The sequence below is a fragment of the Pavona decussata genome, unplaced genomic scaffold, assembly GCF_977016875.1.
Source record: "Pavona decussata unplaced genomic scaffold, jaPavDecu1.1 SCAFFOLD_9, whole genome shotgun sequence".
In the NCBI taxonomy this organism is placed as follows: Eukaryota; Metazoa; Cnidaria; class Anthozoa; order Scleractinia; family Agariciidae; genus Pavona; species Pavona decussata.
The window spans coordinates 1,460,347-1,474,898 of NW_028145432.1; the positions used below are offsets into that span (position 1 = coordinate 1,460,347).

Sequence of the window (14,552 nt, forward strand, 5' to 3'; positions counted from 1 at the left end):
GTTTATGTACATTTCAACTTGTTGTTGGCCTTTTTTATAGTGCCCTCACCTTTGCTAGAGCTTAATAATTAAAATAATAGTTATTCATTCGTTTTATTTTACATTATTGGATTTAATTAATAATTAATAAAAGCGGCCATGACGCATGGCCAATATTAATCCCAATACTGGCTGGTTTATTTGTGTTTTGACGCTCTAAGCAAACGAAGCTCGTCTGTTGGCATAAAACTGACATCACGAAATATTGGCACTTAATTGTATTACGCGTGGGAAAGGAGACATAAAGGCTGGATATTTTGATTACGAAATATTTTATGGACGATACTTGCTCTCCACAAACCTTTTAACTATACAAATTGTAATGTTTCGGAGGTCCGCTATGAAATCAACTTGGTTGACTTGGTCTTCTGATTGTTAAAATCTCTATATCCGCCTGTCAGCCTGTTTCTTAAAATTGCGCAACAGATTTCTCCTACCAGTACCACTCCCTACCAGTGGACTGACCCGTTTTTACCCAATTCTTATGACTTATGCTATTTGGGCTACGTCCTTGAGCAGTTGTATTCTGTTCCAATATACATTATTAAAAACTGGATCATTGTATAATGCAATTCGAGGGATTTGATTGGCTTAGGAGCCATGTTATATAAGTCATTATACCCTGCCAGGGAAATAGAGACCATTAAATTGTCTTCTAATTGTCTTGTCTCTAATTGTTCTTGTCTAACAATATTTCTTGATTGCTTTGAATAAAGTAATTATTCCGCTCACGCTTGTTGGATATGACATAATTATAGCCAACTCGGCACTACGCGCCTCCTTGGCTATCTATTTAACAATTATTCCACGAGCGTGCCTTGGATATGAGACGATAGATAGGCAACAAGGCGCGTAGCGCCGAGTTGGCTATGATGATCTCATATTCAACAAGCCTGAGTGGAATAATTGTTTTATTAAAAACAATCAAGAAATATTGCTAGATCTTGCTGATTTCGCTTTGCAACTCCCTCACCTGGAACACACATATCCATTCCATTACTGCTAAGGCCAACAAGTTACTTGGACTTTTAAAACGCACGTGCCCACTATTAAACGATGTCTCTGCTAGACGCTCACTTTATCTTGCACTTGTGAAATCTCAGTTATCCTACGCGACCCAAGTCTGGTCCCCGGACAAGATTTCATTAAAAACTCAAATTGAAAGGGTTCAAAGGAGGGCCACAAGGTGGATCCTCAAACAACGTGTAGGCGTGATGTCATACAGAGACAGACTTTTAACTTTGAAACTTCTTCCTCTGACATTTGACCGCGAACTCAAAGATCTTGTCTTTTTTTACAAATGTCGGAAAGGTTTTACTGATCTTAATGTTTATGATTTTGTTTCTCCTGTTTCTCACGGCCGAACCAAACTAAGTAATCCTTATAACCTTAAAACTCCTGTATGTAAAAGTAGCACTTTTCAGGCCTCTTACTTTAATCGTATTGTTAAGCTCTGGAACTATATCTGTAAATTATCACCCCCTACCAGTTTTTCAACTACTGCTTTCTTCCGCAACTTTGTTACTGAGCACATGTTTCACCTTTTGCAAAATCACTTTGACATATTCTATCCCTGTACCTGGTCAATTGTACGATCCTGCTCCTGCCATCCCTAGTTTTTTTAGCGTCTTTTGGTTGTTCGTGTTTTAATTATTATTTGTATCATGGGAGGTGCCTCGCATGGGTCCTCGCGTCCCGTTCGCACCTGCCCTTTTGACCTTATCACTTTAAATCACCTTGCACATATTTTTCATTTCTTTCTGGCTGTTTAATTTATTGTATTTAACATGTGTGATGGTCAATAAAGCTGTTAAAAAAAAAAAAAAAGAACAACCAGAAGACGATTTAATGGTGGTTATTTCTCGGGCATGGTATAATGGCTCATATACCATGGTTGTTAAGCCAATCAAATTCCTGGAATTGCATTATACAATGATCCAGATTCTAATAAAATCTCATATCCAACGCGCGCTCAGGGAATAATTGTTAAATATTAAATTGCTCAGTTGAGGTTCAAACACGCGTCTGGTGATATTTTAAAATACAGTTCATTTAGCTTAATGGCAGTGGTACGATAGGATCCTGTGTCAGTTACGTTGTATCGCTCGTTTCAAGATAAGTCACTTCGTTTTAATTACTGCCCTACCCTCCCACCCATAGCAGTTGCATTGTGTCCCAATATAGACCTTATGGAAAAATGACTGACCTTTTAATATCTCTTTTGTCTGCATCCAAATTAGCCTCAACTTTGTCACTGTTGGGAAGACGACAGCAAGAACGTTTCTTCGTTTACGGACAATACATTCAATCCGTTGATGTTGCTTTTTTTTTCAACGATGTTAAACCCAGTATATTTGAAGAAGAAGAAATTGCTCGAAATCCCTATCAGTATTTCCAGAAGCTATGTTCACGTGTATGACTTTTCCGCGCGCGGAAAACCACGCACACACACACACAAACACACACAGAAATACTGTTTTTCACTTTGCCGTTCAGAAATTCACTAAAAATCATTACTTAAGACGGCATGTATCCCCTCAAACAATAAATACCTTAGATTCTTGCTTCGTTCAATTGTCTGGGATATCCGACTTCCGTTATGTGACTCAATCGTCAGACAAACGATTAAACTCAGCTATCATTGTATGATAATATAATTCACATAATTTAAGTTCTATTCTATCGTAAATTTTATATTCAAATTTAGACGTATTCGGGTTTGAAAAGTTACTCGTTCTCGCTGACGGTTGAGTTCAGATCTTGGCTTCAACAAGAGTGATCGAGTGCGGTTCGATGTCGCAGCAAATCTAAAAGGCACCATAAATGGGCCATCTTGTTCCGTATGATTTTCCGTGGCTCATAATTACAGAGAGCGTTAGGGTTTTTTTTTTAATTTTGTTATCCAGTTTTGGACGCTTAATATTGAGTACGTTATTATGTACCTTGCAGATTGGCGTTGTTCGGTTTCCATCTTAGATTTCGCTAGCGCCTATTGCGAGTGCCCTTGTTCTACTGAGAACAGGCAGCCACACGCCGGTAGACGCAAATGACACTCTACATTGATTCATCAAAATTTTTCAACGCGGAAATATTAATCTAAGGTGGAATAACATGATTCGCGTACCAGCTTTTTACAAACAACTTTACGCCAAGGAGCAGGAGTAGTTGTGACGTTTGCTTACTCGGTCAATCAAGACAGAACAAGACGCAGCGGCTTCTATTCGCCTTCAGAGAACAAGACGACGGTCTTCTTAGTAAAACATGGTGCGAACGTGCAGCCCGTGGGCTGCCTCAGGTTTCTTATTTGTCTAAAGGAATCGCCGGCAAATGTGACAGACTGGAGGGTAATGCACATCAGCGAGTTTTCCTTTAATTAAGAGTTTCTTTAAGAAAAGTGTTTGGTCTTGTGTCCTTAGATGATAAATTTCTCGTTGTAGGTTTTTTATTTTGACTTTTTTGCTCGTGTGAATAGTTACTCAATTTTCCGTGTGGCATATGAAAACAACATGCAAGAGAAAAATTACAAAACTTAAAAACAGGCACAATAACACAAAAGCTAATAAACAAAGCTAAACTTGCTGCTGTGCAATACGTTGACAAAAAAATAACACAACAACAGTGTAGTTCCAGGGTAGTACAGGATAGAATGACAAGTATTTATCAACGGAGATATTAGCGGAAAACCTACGAAAAGATATTAGTGACGGAAACGCACAAAACGGACATTTTCTTAAAGCTTTTGGGAGGTTTGAAAATAGCGATTTGAGACTTTTCCGGGAAAGAAATTTTTCTGAAGATTTTTTTTTGTGACATTTTGGCAGAAACTCTTTCTAGGATTTGATGAAGAGAAGTCTGAACAATTTGGGGCTTTGGCAACCCATATTGGCTCATATTGGCCCATAACGTAATAGGACCTTTAGGACCATGGGTCAATCGTAGCCAATATGAGTCATCATAGATCAACATTGGCCAATATGGGTGACCAATGACAAATATTAGCCAGTAATAATAATAATAATAATAATAATAATAATAATAATAATAATAATAATAATAATAATAATAAACATATTTATACAGGATGACCATTTCAATTATAAAAACTGCTATCAACATGGGTCCTGCATTAAAAAAAAAACTAGATCTAAAAAGCTATATAAGAAATCGAGAAATCATCCATATGAAAAGAGATAAAACGACTAAAACTAGAATTCACATACAATTATTAAAAATATCTGCCCCTTTATAAAAAAAAAAAACGCTCTTTTGGTCGATTCCAATTTAACCCTATCAATAACTAGTTTGTTCTTATTCCTAACATCATAATCATGAATATCATGTCGTTTAAGTTGAAAATAATTGGAAAAATAACTTGAGGCCGTTCCCTTGAGGCACTTTTCAACCAGTTTAACAATGTGGTTTTCTCTTCTTCTCGTAAGGGTGTCCCATCTGTTCGGTGGACAAATGAGTAGTATGTCCCGAATGACAAGACCAATTTTATTCATGTATTCAAACAGATTTAGGGGTGCCTTAAACCGGTTTTAAGCGTTGAATGAGTTGACATGACATGTGGTAGATATAGGGAAAGGGTTTAATGAGATGCAAGCCATCTAGGTGGAAGAGGGGTTTAATGAGATGCAAGTGGGGGTAGAAAATGGAGATTGCTGTTTATTAGTCAAGTGTACTGTGCTCTGGTGGTACGTTTCCGCCCAACGACAAAGAGAAATTTACGCGTCAACTTAACAAGATTCTGAAATTGGAGGTACGCGATGAGATTTGGATCAATGCTGTTATTCAACAAACATTTTTACATGACTGGTGTATGGAACCATTTACCCCGTGGTGTGTCAAGAAACTTTTTTTAACCCTTGAAGAAGACAGTGAAGGAGACAACTGATTGTGAGAGAAGAATAAACTTTAATATAAAAATGAATATTACAAAATCTGTACCTACGAATCTGTACTACGATACCTACACCTACGATAATTACTTATGAAAAAACTTGACGTGAGTTTGGAAAATGTAATAATAGGAAAAAGGCAATTTTAAATCTATTTACACATTAATCGAAAATAAGAAATAAGATTTGAAAAATTGAAAAATTTGAATTTGAAAACTTTTAACATTTAAAAGGTAATAAGAAAATTAAAACACAATAATTAAACTAGTCTCCTCCCGTTTAATGATTTTAGACAATGATTACAGTGGTATTCTTCACAATTACAGTCGACCAATTTTTTAAACAAACTGTATATTTCAACTTTATGTAGCTCCGTTTGCGTTTTGTAAAAATATGTACATAGGACACAGTTCCATCTAATTTCGTTTCCTGGGTGTAGGGTACCACAAACCTGTAAAGGAAAAATAATTAAAAATAACTTTACTTAGTTTTCAATTGAGTCTCGAAAGTAGAACCCTCATCAATAACTACAATCATCATTCACACGTACACCTCTGAGTACGTATGGATATTTGAGCTCATGTGTCACAAGATCAGATCAATTCATTGTATCGTCCGCTTAAATACTTTGGAATTACTTTTACGGCGCATAACTAGAAGCAAGCTTACATAAGGTATAGTACATAATGTTTTAAAATACTTACCATTCTTCTACACTCCGCCATAAACTGGTCCACTTCGTCAATATAGTCATTCGTCGAGGCTGTTTGGGAATCTGCTCGGCAGTGGGCGCATTTGCTTGAATTTGCGACCAGCGTCCTGCGCCACCGCATTTTTCGTGGCGACACTGCCTGCAACAGCCAGATTCTGGTAGGTTCCACCCTTGCTCCATGCATATAAAGCAAGTGCTTAATACCTGCAACGTAATTAAGAAATGTTACTTTGAGTTTCGTAAAATCTCTAGCAATCCAATCGAAGCTATTTAATACATAAAGTTCGAAACAAAGGACGCCATTTTGAACGCCATTAACGAAAAGATTTGAAGGTACGCAAACCTTTGAGAAACTTTAACGCGTGCTCTTTGAAACTGCACAATCTTAATGTTAAAACTTTTAACGCGCTTCGAGATATATGATTTAAAGACAAACGCTTTCAAACTAACAAATGCAGAACTCAACGGTGAATCTAAACGAAGAATAAGCACATGGACTTTACAACGCACGCTGCTCGAAACCTCAATGAGAAACAAAGGACACCAATTTGCGCGCGCTCTTTGAAATCGCACAATTATAGATACAGTGAAAACTTTTAACGCCCTTCGAGAAATATGATTTAAACACAAACGCTTTCAAACTAGCGCAAGAAGAACTCAACTGTAAATCTAGATGAAGAATAAGCACATGAACTTTACAACGCACACTGCTCGAAACCTAACACACAGTTCGAAACAAAGCACGCACAATTTTTTAAGAATTAAACGCTAACGTGATTGGTTATTTTATTTTGCTTCCCATTCCTCGAAATAGCCAAAAACCATTAACCATAATCGCCAATCAGAGACGAGTATCTGTTCTTGCATACAAATGTGACCGATTTCTAAGGTCAAACGTCTTTTCAGGACTACTAAAGGTCAAACGTCTTTACCGGACCACCGAGGGAACAACTTTTTACACTGACACGGTGAGTGAAATGGCGCGCACCAATCAGTTGCAAGTATCTGTTCCTGCATACAAATGTAATCCGATTTTTAACAAAGCTCGTACGTTTTGCTGACTCGACATGTCTTTCTTGAAAGAAAACGCTGAACGCGCAATAAAAAGAAACCAGTGTTACAAGCTAAATAAGAATAAAACAGCTGATAGTGCAAAATATGATTGGTGGATTTCGATCCTACTTTTCTCTCACACGTCCGCAACTTATTAATGAAAGGAGAGACTCATGCAGTGTGTCTTAAAGTGAAACCTGAGAGCCGAGACAAGATGTCAAAGCAAGTACGATTCAAGGATAACGCTTCCCATGCTGTGTTTAACCCGACAAAAGGGACTAAGCGTTTTATTGAAGAGGTGGAACCATGTCCGTTAACTGCAGAGAGCGAGGTCACCGGACGCGCTTCGGAATTTCAAATAATCCAACGACAACAAAAACAAGCCTTGCATGAAAATCATATTAATAAAAGAAAGAGAAGTAAACTTTTCATGCGTGATGACATTCTTGAACTCTTCTGGTCTACGTATGAAGACGAAGCGTGGACGAAACTGATTGACATCGCTGACAATCCTGCTACCACTGAAGATGTCGATACATATGCAGTGCAAGCCATCACCTCAGTGAACAAGAATGAAATAACTAAAAGATGGCGGAAACAATTGATGACTTTATTTCCCATTGTGGAACAGCATCACATGGTACCATTTCACGACCGATTTTTAAACTCACTGTTTAAGGAGGAAGAAAATATTCAAAAAAATGAAAGAACGATTGATTGCACGAGCTGGCGTTTCCAATCATTGGTTCAACGAGCTTGTACAGGGATTAACAAACTCTTCTGATACTGAACTCTTAGACGATTTACAACTATCCCCTGATGATACTATCACACCGCAACTTCAGTTTGATGTGGTTTCAGAGGCCTTGGCAGAACTGAAATCCGCGCATCCCGAACTTTTTGAAAATTTGCCGTTACCTGAAAATGTAGGGCAAGATGACATCTCAACCCTGAACAATGAATTGACGGATGACGAAATGGCAGAATCTATGGAACAGTGGGAACAAGAAATGAATGACGCTTTAAATTCCTACGATTATTTACTGGAAAATCAAGTAAACACATTTCCTTAACGTTAACACAGGTACTTGCTGCTCTATTTTTATGCAAGTAACACTGCTGATTATTATGCCATAAAGTTACTACTCTATTTTTTCTGCAAGTAACACTTCTGATTAGTATACCAAGACGTTACTGCTCTATTTTTCTGCAAGTAACACTTTTGATTAGTATGCCATATCGTTACTGCACTACTTTTCTGCAAGTAACACTTCTGATTAGTATGCCATGACGTTACTGCTCTATTTTTCTGCAAGTAATATTTCTCATAATTATGCCATAACGTTACTGCACTATTTTTCTGCAAGTAACACTTTTGATTAGTATGCCATGACGTTACTGCTCTATTTCTCTGCAAGTAACACTTTTAATTAGTATGCAATTTGAGTTTTCTGATATAACTTATGGTCAAATTTCTTTCGTTCACAGTTGGAGGATGCAGAATGTTTGTTGGCTGAGGAACAGCTCGGGGCTGGCAGCAATCTGTGGACCTCTGAACAGTACTATACCCTGCGTGAAGTTGCCTCCCGAAACGTACGGAAATTTAATACCACTGCTACTGACTATCTCCTTACCTTGAATCCTCAATCCGAAGAACATCCGTTACTTGACCAGCTTGGCAACATTTTTGATTCCCTTGTAGACGAGATGACTTCAGGTATGGCCGACATTGATCTTGTACGTTTTGTACTCCAAAGTCGTTCTCTTCAGTATCCCATTTCATTACCGTTTATGCCACGTCATGAATTGAATGCAGAAAGGATTTTGGGCGAAGTACAGCACGTCTTACAATCTAATGAACAAGTCAACCTTCAGGATGGTATGCAAGTACATGTGGTTCATGTGGGTATGCCACAAGGCGGAGTGGCCTTGCGCAAGAGGAAACACTATGGATTCAAATTGTCCAAGTTCCTAGACAGCAAACAATGTGTCCTGCGCATCAAAAACAAAGATTTTCTGTGCCTCGCCCGTGCTATAGTGACTGATATTGCTCGACAGGAGAAACATCCCGAGTGGAATTCAATTCGTCAAGGACGTAAACAGCCACAAATCCTTGCTCAACGATTACATCAAAAGGCTGGTGTGCGCGAAGGTCTCTGTGGGTTACCAGAAGTGGCCAAATTTCAAAACGTGATTGAAGATTACCAAATCATTGTCCTGTCTGCTAAACATTTCAACACGATTGTCTGCGAAGGACCGCGACGAGAAAAACAAATTTACCTGTATCATCACGAAAATCACTTTGACATCATCACTTCTGTCTCTAGCTTTTGGGGAAGGGGCTACTGGTGTTTGGAATGCAAGAAAGGTTACGACAAAAAAGTGGAACACCGTTGCAACAAAGTATGTAAATGTTGCTTCACAGATGGGTGTTAGGGGTTGATGCAGAAAGCACCTTGAGAGTGTGGAGCCTGTCACAGAATGTTCGTCGGAGATGAATGTTATGCCAACCACTGCCGACCGAATAGAGAGGGCCAATCTGTCTGTCAAAAATTCTACAAATGTAAAAAATGTTACAACGTCTTGTCGCATCAAAAAAAGGAAGCCAGAAGATCACATGTGTGGAGAAAAGATGTGCTGGAATTGTGAAGAGTTTGTTGACCCAAATACGCACCGATGTTATATGAAACCGATCATCAATCAAGAAGAAGAGTCAAGCGAAACACGTGAAGCACACTCAAAATCGAAGAAAAAGAAAAAAGGGCAAACAAAGAGAAGACGGATTTCTAAAGAGATGATAAGCGATGAAGTTGAAAACGAAGACAGAGAAGAAGAGGAAGGGAAAGTGTATTTATTCTTTGACATAGAATCACGCCAAGACGAGGGGAGACATATTGCCAATTTGCTCATCGTGCAAGATGAAACAGGGTTTGAGATGGTCTTTAAAGGGGATGATTAAATAAATAAATAAATAACTTTAATAGTAACATCCTCGTGAGGTTTTTCAGGAACTATTTACAAACTATTTCCAATTTATAAAAGCAAAAATGACAATAAAAACTCGAAATCACAATTCATGCTGGTATTTTACTAAAATTTAAAGCTTATGAAGGAAATGTCTGCCTCAATAGTGTGTCTTTCAGGGTGCGTTTGAAAGATGCCAATGAGGCACTTTGCCTAAGTTCATTATGCAAGTTATTCCATATGTAGGCCCCTCTATAGGAAAATGTGCGCTGGCCTATAGCCGTTATGTATAGCGGAATCTGCAAAGAGTTCCGTGTACGAGTGCATTGACCAATTCGGTACGTGGTTGTTGGATGGAACCCACCAAGGTGCTATCATCATTGCGCATAATCTAAGGGGGTACAATGGATTTCTACTGTGTGAATATTTCTACGAACAATGCCTGCTTCCAAGTCTGATCCTGAATGGTGCAAAAATCATGTCTATGGAACTAACAGAAGCTGAAATCAAGTTCTGCGACTCTCTCAATTTCCTTCCCATGCCACTTAAAGCCTTACCAAAAACCTTTGGCCTGACAGAGCTTAAGAAAGGCTACTTTCCTCACCTTTTTAATTGCAAGGAAAATCAGCAGTACGTTGGTCCTCTTCCACCTATTGAAAACTACGACCCAGATGGCATGAGTACGAAAGAGCGTCAAGAATTCGTGAGGTGGTATGAAGAACGGAGAAACGCAGAATATGTCTTTGATTTTGAAAAAGAAATCGAGGAATATAGTCGTAGTGATGTGGACATTCTGAGACGATGTTGTTTACAGTTTAAACAGTTAATGGAGGAAGCGTGCAACCTCGATCCATTCAAGTACTGTGTTACCATTGCAAGTGCCTGTAACCGTGTGTTCAGGCAAGAGTTCCTAGAAAAAGACACCATTGGTCTCATTCCTGCATAAGGGTACCAACCCGCCCGAAAATATTCTGTCATGGCCCCCCAGTGGTTGGCATGGATCCACCATCAGTTAGGTGACCAAATTCTGCATGCTCTGAATGGTGGTGACCAAAGGATCGATAACAGCTATGTTGACGATTATGATCCCACCAAGAAGATCATCTATGAATTCATGGGGTGCCTGTGGCATAATTGTCGTAAGTGTTACCTACCTGACACAGTGAACCCAGTGAATGACACAAGTATGGAAGATCTCCCGAAAGGTACCATTCGCAAAGTTGAGCGTTTCAAGAAGCTTGGATTCCGAGTAGAAGTAAAATGGGAATGTGATTTCAAGCAAGAACTAGCCACCAACCCCGAGATGAAATCTTTTGTTGAAAGCCTCAAGTTTGACACGCCCTTAGAGCCACGGCATGCATTTTTCGGTGGACGGACAAATGCTATCTGTCTCCACAAGGAAGTAAATGAGAACGAGAAGATTCATTACGTGCACTTTACATCATTATACCCTTGGACAAATAAGTATTGCGAAATTCCGATCCAGCATCCTGAAATTTTAACAAGTGAAGCCTTAATCAACCGTTCACCCCGTGAGTTCTTTGGGCTGACCAAGTGTGACATCCTTCCACCCACCTTTCTGTTCCACCCTGTGTTGCCCTACTGTGCCAATGGAAAACTGATGTTCCCTCTCAGCAGGACATGTGCTGAGAGCCTACAACAGACACCCTGCGAACACGCAGATGAAGAACGTATGCTGTCTGGAAACTGGTGTTCTGTTGAGATTGATAAAGCGTTGGAGCTGAGATACCGCACAGTTCGAATGATGGAGGTGTGGCATTTCCCTCAGAAATCGTCCGAGCTTTTCACAGGGTACATCGATACCTTCCTCAAAATCAAGCAAGAGGCAAGTGGGTGGCTCTCTTGGTGTGAGACAGAAGCTCAAAAACAACAGTACATCGAAGACTATGAAAAGAAGGAAGGTATCAAGTTGGACTATGGAAAGGTTAAGAGGAACCCTGGATTACGTTCATTGGCCAAGCTGGTGTTGAATTCGTTTTGTAAGTATCATCTCTTACAGTTCGAAAATGATAATTATGATTACTTTACTTTGCTTCAATAAACTAATTATGGTTATTTTTCCTCTTTCAAGGGGGAAAATTTGGTGAACGTGATAACATGCCTCAAGTGGAGCTCGTCAAGGATCCAGAACGGTACTTTCGACTACTGACATGTCAATCAACTCAAGTGAAAAACATTCAGTTTGTAAATGATGAGTGCGTAGAAGTTTACTACACGCATGGGGAAGGGTTCGTATCAGGATCACACAAGACGAATGTTGTCATTGCTGCTTTCACGACAGCCCATGCAAGTTTCAAACTCTATTCTGTCCTTGAACGTCTACAAACAAGGGTCCTTTACTTTGACACAGATTCTGTCATCTTTACTAGCCAACCAGATGATTGGATGCCAGCCCTTGGGGATTATCTCGGAGAGCTAACGAATGAATTGGACGCTGATGACTACATCACAACCTTTGTGTCCGGGGGTCCAAAGAATTATGCCTACCAAACCAAGAATGGTAAAACTACATGCAAAGTGAGAGGATTCACGCTAAACTTCAGAGGATCACAGAAATTGATTTTTTTAACCATGTGTGCACATGTCTGCAACCCTAATGAACAGCCCACCTTCCTGGAGAACCCACACTTCATCAAACGAGATGCGAAAACAAAAACAATATATACAGTTAACTTAAAGAAGAGGTACAGACTCGTGTATGACAAACGAGTTATTCACGGTTTCACAACATTGCCATATAGTTATCGCTGACTTTACCGTTCCATACTGGCGCCTGCAATTTGAAATGGTGACGCTGTGGAGGATAGGGATGGCTATAAGGGGAGGTTTGGAGGCCATCTACAGCTCATTACACATTGAACAGTGAACATGAACAGACTGTATTTTTTCCTGGTGCGTGGCTGCGTTCAAACACTTGTACAACGTACCTCTTTACCAATCGTTTCCTCTCACCATTGGTTGGATATTTTGAAAGAAATAAGTACAATGCATTGGGGTAGGCTGCTGAGCTTTTATGCTTATATGGCTCGAAGCAACGCACCTCTGAGAGAACAATATGCATTTCATCTAATGTTATGTGATACGTATCCATCGCATTATCCTTCTCCCTGGTGGATGATTCGAGAAATAATAAAGGCTCCTTGGCTAATGTTATGGAAAAGGATAAAAGGCCTACTTAACAAGTTGCATTGGTCATTCGTAAGACAACCATGGGCAGTGCTACAAGTCGTCTTTGTGCAAGTTCAACTCCTACCCAGGCTTTAAATGATATATGTCAGAGGATGCGCTGTTTAGTTGCACGTTGCGCTGGTCAAGTACACATCGATTTAAGAGATGCGACAGAAGAACACAAAGAGGGAAACGAAGAAGAAGAATACAATCCGTCACATGAATCGTTTACTAGAGAAACTGTATTATGAATTTGATCGCCCTTCCGCATTAGGTAGAGTACAAAAGTTGTATCGAGCCGCACGTCAGTATGGACTAACCCGCTTGCAAGTTGCTTAGTGGTTGCAGCAACAACCTGGCTACACTCTCAACAAACCAGCATGAAAACGATTTCGTCGCAATAGAGTATTTGTCAACGGTTTGGATGAACAGTGGCAAGCGGATCTGGCAGATCTTCAGAATTTGAGTCGCTGGAGTCGTGGTCACAAATACTTGTTAACTTGCATTGATGTCCTATCCAAGTATGCATGGGTGGTTCCATTGAAATCTAAGTCTGCTTCGGCTTTGGTAGCGGCCTTTACAAGCATATTTAAGAAAAGACGTAAACCGGAAAGGTTGCAGACAGATGCAGGGACGGAATTCATGAGCCGTAGCTTTCAAACATTTCTCAAGAATCATGATGTTCGTCATTTTGTCAAATACAACGAGACGAAGGCGCAAATAGTTGAAGGATTCAACAGGACCTTGAAACATCCTCTATGGCGGTTATTTACTATGAGCAGCTCATATCATTACCTGGACAAGTTAGACAATTTGGTCCATGAGAACTACAATCAGAGCATACATCGTAGTATAAAAATGAAACCCGCAGATGTGACAGTTTTTAATGCTCAAGACGTATGGAGAACCTTGTATGGTAAACACGCCTCGATCATAAAATATAAATCCAAGGTGGGAGACCAAGTGAAGATCAGTAAGTACAAACGTGTCTTTCAGAAAGGATACCTTCCGTCTTGGACAGAGGAATCCTTTACGGTGGCACAGAGACTGCCACGAAACCCACCAGTGTATTGTTTGAAGGAGGCAGACGGTGAGTTGATTAGAGGAACATTCCACAAGGCTGAGTTACAGAAAGTGACTGAAAGTTCAGATCATCTGTTTTGCATTGAGAAAATTTTGAAACGTCGAGGAAAAGGTGTCAACAAAGAAGTATTGGTGCATTGGAAAGGTTGGCCAAAGAAATACGACAGTTGGATTCCATATACAGTCAACTCCCGCCTTGCGGACACCTCGCTATTACGGACACCCCGCTATTACGGACAGCAGCAAAATCCCCGGCGAAAGTTACAGACGTTTGACTGAAATAAACTCCCGCTATTACGGACTCTCGCTACTACGGACTTACGGACACCTTATTCGGTCCCAACATCACAATTTTGTTTTCTCTCTCGTTATAGCGGACACCAAGCAGCATCTTGCACACATATCAAGTCTATTTTTTCTGCTTTTTGAGACTGTCTTTGTCTCTTTTGGTCGATTTCCGCTTCTTCTGTCCATCAATCAAAATTCCTTCATCTTTTTCTCTTAAGGCCCTCTTTGCAGTCTCGCTGCCATGAATTAGTTCGTAAAGTCTGTCCAAATATTTCCTTTCGCCGTAAATCTTATAAATAACTGGAAGTTCCACTCCCAAGCCA

The 14,552-nt window shown here is 39.7% G+C and overlaps 2 protein-coding genes across 2 annotated transcripts; both read left to right on the forward strand.

Annotated features, from left to right (window-relative positions):
• The first annotated feature begins 7,401 nt into the window (after positions 1-7,401).
• On the forward strand, positions 7,402-12,441 carry LOC146488470 (uncharacterized). Its single transcript, XM_085115797.1, has 2 exons — positions 7,402-7,463; positions 11,416-12,441. Exon 2 carries the CDS (start codon positions 11,788-11,790, stop codon positions 12,439-12,441), a length of 654 nt encoding a protein of 217 aa, XP_084971923.1. The 5' UTR covers positions 7,402-7,463; positions 11,416-11,787.
• LOC146488471 (uncharacterized) lies at positions 10,646-11,731 on the forward strand. The gene has a single exon (XM_085115785.1). The coding sequence runs from the start codon at positions 10,646-10,648 to the stop codon at positions 11,729-11,731; it is 1,086 nt and encodes a 361-aa protein (XP_084971911.1).
• Positions 12,442-14,552: the final 2,111 nt, after the last annotated feature.